Source organism: Electrophorus electricus, chromosome 3, assembly GCF_041902795.1.
Source record: "Electrophorus electricus isolate QZ-2024a chromosome 3, ASM4190279v1, whole genome shotgun sequence".
Classification (NCBI taxonomy): Eukaryota; Metazoa; Chordata; class Actinopteri; order Gymnotiformes; family Gymnotidae; genus Electrophorus; species Electrophorus electricus.
This window is the reverse complement of record NC_137499.1, coordinates 12,132,501-12,137,500: the sequence shown is the minus strand read 5'-3', so window position 1 is coordinate 12,137,500 and position 5,000 is coordinate 12,132,501. Positions and strand designations below refer to the sequence as shown.

Sequence of the window (5,000 nt, the reverse complement as noted above, 5' to 3'; positions counted from 1 at the left end):
ATGGGGGTCTTCTCTCCTTCCGTCTCCGTGGTTCCCGGGCTCTTCCTCTTCCCACTGCCAGATCCGTTCAGCTCGCTGTCCGAGTTGCTGTCGGACTCTGCAGGTGTGAACCAGACACATGGGGGCAACGTTGGCCAGACGATACACACCCGAGAGAGACGTGAAGCACGGCAGCGCCGGTCCAGACAGCAGCTAGCGCAGAGCGAGTTATAAACCAGCGTGGCCCCCTACCTGAGAGACTGTCGTCTGAATCTTCCTCGTCCTCCTCTTCATCATCCACATCGTCATCGTCGTCGTCGTCGTCAGCCGACTCGTCCGAGTCCTTGCCGCCGAGGAACTCAAGTCCTCGCTCGCCCGCTCCACGGTGAAACAGATCGGCCAGAGGTTGCGCAAGATGGTTCTGGGAAACCTCCTTCCAGGCCTCCAGGGGCTTGGGAGTCTTGCTCTTGCGGGAGGCGCGGGGCCGCCCCGGTGGGCCGGGGGCGGGCGTGACAGCCGGGCCGTCCTTCCTGCTGCCCGTGCTGAGGTTGACGGGCAGGTCGGGGCGGGGCTTGGTGGTGAGGGCGAGGGGCGTGTCCTGCGGCGCCTCCGCGCTCTGGATCGCGCCGTTGGCCTTGTTCAGGTCCAGGAGGCTCTGGGGCAGGAGGAGGCCCCGGGGCAGCGGCGGGACGCTCCGGGCGGCGGGAGGCACGGTGCGGCCCGACGTCAGCTTGTGGGGCAGGAGAGAGGAGAGTAGCGAGGAGCACGGCGAGGAGGACGAGGAGTGGAGCGCGGCGCTCTTCGAGGAGCTGCTGTACACGTCCTGCTGCTTCCTCACCTGGAGGGTGAACTCCTGATCCTGGAGGAGAAAAGACTGAAGGAGGGAGGGAGGGAGGGAGGGAGGGAGAGAGAGAGAGAGAAGAGAGAGAGAGAGAGAGAGGAGGGGGGAGGGGGAGAGAGAGAGAGAGAGAGAGAGAGAGAGAGGAGGGGAGAGAGAGAGAGAGGGAGGGAGAGAGAGAGAGAGAGAGAGAGAGAGAGAGGGAGGGGGGAGGGGGAGAGAGAGAGAGAGAGAGAGGGAGGGAGGGAGGGAGAGAGAGAGAGAGAGAGAGAGAGAGGGAGGGAGAGAGAGAGAGAGAGAGGGAGGGAGGGAGGGAGAGAGAGAGAGAGCAGAAGTGGGGAGGGATGTGGTAATTGCTCTGGTTGTCATGTGGTATAAATGTTGATGGCAAGAGCGTTTGCAGACGTGTGTGTGTGTGTGTGTGAGTCTGTGCATGCCTGATGACACTGTGTGCATTTGTGCAAGATGATTTGTGTGTGTTTGTGTGTTTTTGTACGTGTTTTGTGCATTTGTGTGGCTCCGATTGTATACATTTGTTTGGGTGAGTTTGTGTGCACTTGTGAGATTGTGAGAGTGTGTGTTTGTGTGCTTATGTGTGTTTATGTGCACTTGTACAGTTGTGTTTGTGTGTACCTGTGTGGGTGTATGCACACACTTTTGTGCGTTTGTGTGCACTTGTGCGGTTGTGTTTGGGGGTGTGTGTTTGTGTGCGTTTGTGGGGGTGTGTCTGTGTGCATTTGCATGGGTGTGTTTGTGTGCATTTGTGCGAGTGTGTTTGTGTGTGCTTGTGCGTGTTTGTGTTCGTGTGCGTTTGTGCAGGTGATTCCACCAAGTCTCCTCCACGTGAAAGACGCATGTTAGCGCCAGCGTGAGGAATGACTTGCGCTCCCTGCCAAACTCCGAGCAGTAAACACGCGCCTCACTCTAGACGGCAATTTAAACCAGAAACCCAAAATCACACGGTCGTGTAAAACTGTTCAGTACAATAATAACACGATAAAAACACTTTGGCTGATTTTAAGAGCGCGAATGGCGCGTTATTAGCCTCTTCAGCGCTAATTTCATGCCTACAAACGGAAGGGTGGGAAAAGTCCCATTTTTCTCCTCATTTGCTGGAATCCAGACCCTTAAGAAGTTGTGGAGTTAATTGCTTGTCGGCTTTGCTGAAGTAATTCTTACAAGGCCAACCACGCTGTCACTCTCATTTACCAACTAAAGCCCACAGTAGGGAACCCAACCACACAGATAACAGCATAAAGAAGAATCTTCTCTCTTTCTCTCCCTCCCTCCCTCCCTCTCTCTCTCTTCCTCCCTCCTCTCTCTCCCTCCCTCTCTCTCTCCCTCTCTCTCTCCCTCTCTCCTCCCTCCCTCCCTCTCTCTCTCTCTCTCTCCCTCCCTCTCTCTCTCTCTCTCCCTCCCTCCCTCTCTCTCTCTCCCTCCCTCTCTCTCTCTCTCCTCTCTCTCTCTCTCTCTCTCTCTCTCTCTCTCTTTACCGCTCTCCCTTTCTCTGACCTTTTCAAAGAGGCCAGTCAATAAAGAGCCAGAATCTGAATGCCAACGACACCCTGACACCCATAATCCAGAACAGCATACACAGATAAAACTACAGACAAAACTACACACAAATCTACACACGAAACCATTCTCTTAGTTACCACAGGAACCACAGTTGCCTTCACTCCCATCTATTCTAGCAGCCCCACATATATATAGTAAAAAAAATTGTAAAATAATTGTAAAATCTAAGAATTAATACAAAAATAATGCATGCCGTTGAATCCCATGTTGTCTGTGGGCCTACCTGTTTCAGTCTGTAGTCAGCGATGTGAGACAGAGAGTTCTCCAGAAGCTTCCGGCTGCTGGCCGCATCCATCGGTGTGGCCTTGGGCTTGCAGGCGGAGCCCAGAGACTGCGCCCTGGGGGAGGGGGTCAGGGGCGGCGGCCTCGGGGAGGAGGAGAGGGGAAGGGGGATGGGAGGGGATGGCACCGACAGCGGTTTGGGGGAGGAGCAAAGCGAAAGTGGGAGGGGCTGCTGAGAAGAGAGGAGGGGCTTGGCGGCGGCTGTAGGAGGCTTGGGGGAGGTGCTGAGGTGCTGTGGGGAGGCGTGGCACCGGGACTGCGCCATCGGCGGTAGCGGGCGTGGCTTGGCGTTCAGGGCCAGGCCTGTGGACTGGATGACGCTGGTGGGCTGCGCGGCGCGGTCTCTGGGTCTGGCGGCGGGCGGCGAGGGCGTGCTGCGGCGCAGGGCCTCGCGCAGGTTCCGCGCCTCCGCAGGCCTGGGACTGTCCTGCTCACTCAGCCCAGCGGTGGGTGCGGCTCCCTGGGGAACGAGCAGACAGGAGGCGCCCCGGTCAAAGCAGCTGACCCACGGGTACCGCGCGGCGGACCCGACCGCCACTCACCTTTGCGTTCTTCTTCCTCTGTCCCTCCTTTTCCGAGTCAGACTCCTCGGTGTCTTTGCTCTGGTCGTCGTCGTCGTCCTCTTCCTCCTCGCCGAGGTCGTCCAGGTCGCTGCTGCTGACTCCATCGCTGTCCGTGTCCAGCGATGACCCCGACTCGCTGTCACTCATGCCAGATCCCTCCCCTTGCTTCTTACGGGGTTTCTACAGTAACCAGCAAGACATCAATATCCAATCGAGCATCTCCAGTGCTAAACACCAGAGGCCGTGAGCACTGTGTATGAGAAGAACAAGGTGCTAAAATCATTTTGGATCTGATGGGTGTTTTAATTTTCCCTCTAATCACTTCCTGTTCCCAGTAAGGAACCATTTGTGGCCCAGTGAGCTGAATTCCCATTAGGGGACATTATGGCCGTCTGGCTTGGGTGCACGTGCTCTGCGTTTACTGTAGGCGCTGAGAGTTGACAAACTTTTCATCAAGCCTAACGTGGACCTGCGTAGCCCCCGAGACCCTGCAGTCATTTAGCGGAATGTTTTCTTTAAGCTTCAGTGGAGACGTGATCAAATCTGGGCCGGCCGTGTCGTCCTGGAGACCGATTTCCACGGCGCCACCTCCCTGTTTCTCACTATGTCTCGCTACGTCTCAGTACATCTCACCTTCTCCTTCAGTTTCTGCGAAGGTTTGTCTTGGAGCTCTCCCATACTGTTGCTGTGGTGGGTGGCTTTGCGTGGGCGGGGCTTGGAGCCAGGGGTGCGGCTTCGCTCCGGGGGGCGGGGCGCGGGCGAGGGCGAGGCTGATGTGGGCACGCCACCTTTTGTGGTGGACGGCGAGACGGCGCTCCCGTTCATGGCTCCGTTCACGCCTGTGCGGAACACACGGCACACGCGTGTGAGCACACGGACACCACGGCACACGCGTGAGCCGTGGGTGATCAGTCAACACGATGAGACATATAAACAGTGTCTTCAGTACACAAACTAAAGAGGAAGAGTGCAGGGAGTTCAGAGACAGAGCTGGAGGCACCAGCCATAACAAAGATTCCTAGTCCACACACACGCTCGGGGGCTGCCGCTAACAAAGTTAAGCGTCTCCGCTTTCGGTTACAGGGATCTCCCCGAGTGCAATCACGTGAAAGCCACGTGAAACCTGCCAGCTAACGCCGATCACCGGCTAGACTAACGAGTGTTGGAGCTGATAATCACTGCAAATTTAGCAGATCGGATGAAAGCAGATCAGAAACGAACTTATTGCCGGCCGCTCGTCATCTTCAAAACAGGAGGAAAATGAATTACTGTGATATTCTGGCTCGATTCTTGATATGAAATCCACTTAAGGACATTGATTTGGCGTCGGTTTACGGTACACAGAGGGAGAGATGGCACGATCACCTTTACAGCTCTGGCTGCTCTTGCTCAGGGTTTTGGAGGTGTAGGGCGTGGCCTCGTGGTTCTGGAGGGGCGGGGCAAACAGAGGGGGCAGGCCAAGGAAAGGCGGGAAGAAGGCAGCAGGACTCCGCCCATGTGCTTCTGCTGCTCTCCACCACTCTGAGTGACAGGGAAAATGTATCACACTGTTACGCTTGTTACGTTAGACGACGTGGTTGCCTCATGCTAAATCACATCATCACGTTACGTGGATTACATGTGACGAGTACAACACGTATACATGCGATGTTAGATATAGATCAGGTCCAGAATGGAGAGAATCCACACTGAGAAGGTGTTTTGCAGGCTCACCTGAGAAGGTGTGTTACAGGTTCCCACTGAGAAGGTGTGTTACAGGC

The 5,000-nt window shown here is 56.0% G+C and overlaps 1 protein-coding gene across 13 annotated transcripts in view; it reads right to left on the bottom strand.

The window, feature by feature from the left end:
* The window catches only part of baz2ba (bromodomain adjacent to zinc finger domain, 2Ba), a 77,310-nt gene that overhangs the window by 24,100 nt on the left and 48,210 nt on the right, over nt 1-5,000 (bottom strand). For 10 of the 13 annotated variants that reach the window (XM_081710326.1, XM_035526553.2, XM_081710330.1 and 7 more), the window contains 6 exons: nt 4,606-4,761; nt 3,874-4,079; nt 3,220-3,420; nt 2,619-3,137; nt 232-853; nt 1-97 (listed from right to left, as the gene is read on the bottom strand). The exon at nt 1-97 is cut by the window's left edge and continues 185 nt beyond it. In XM_081710326.1, the coding sequence (XP_081566452.1) occupies nt 1-97; nt 232-853; nt 2,619-3,137; nt 3,220-3,420; nt 3,874-4,079; nt 4,606-4,761 (1,801 nt within the window). The remainder of the gene's footprint in view (nt 98-231; nt 854-2,618; nt 3,138-3,219; nt 3,421-3,873; nt 4,080-4,605; nt 4,762-5,000) is intronic. The other 3 variants (XM_081710333.1, XM_081710334.1, XM_081710335.1) reach the window with 2 other exon arrangements.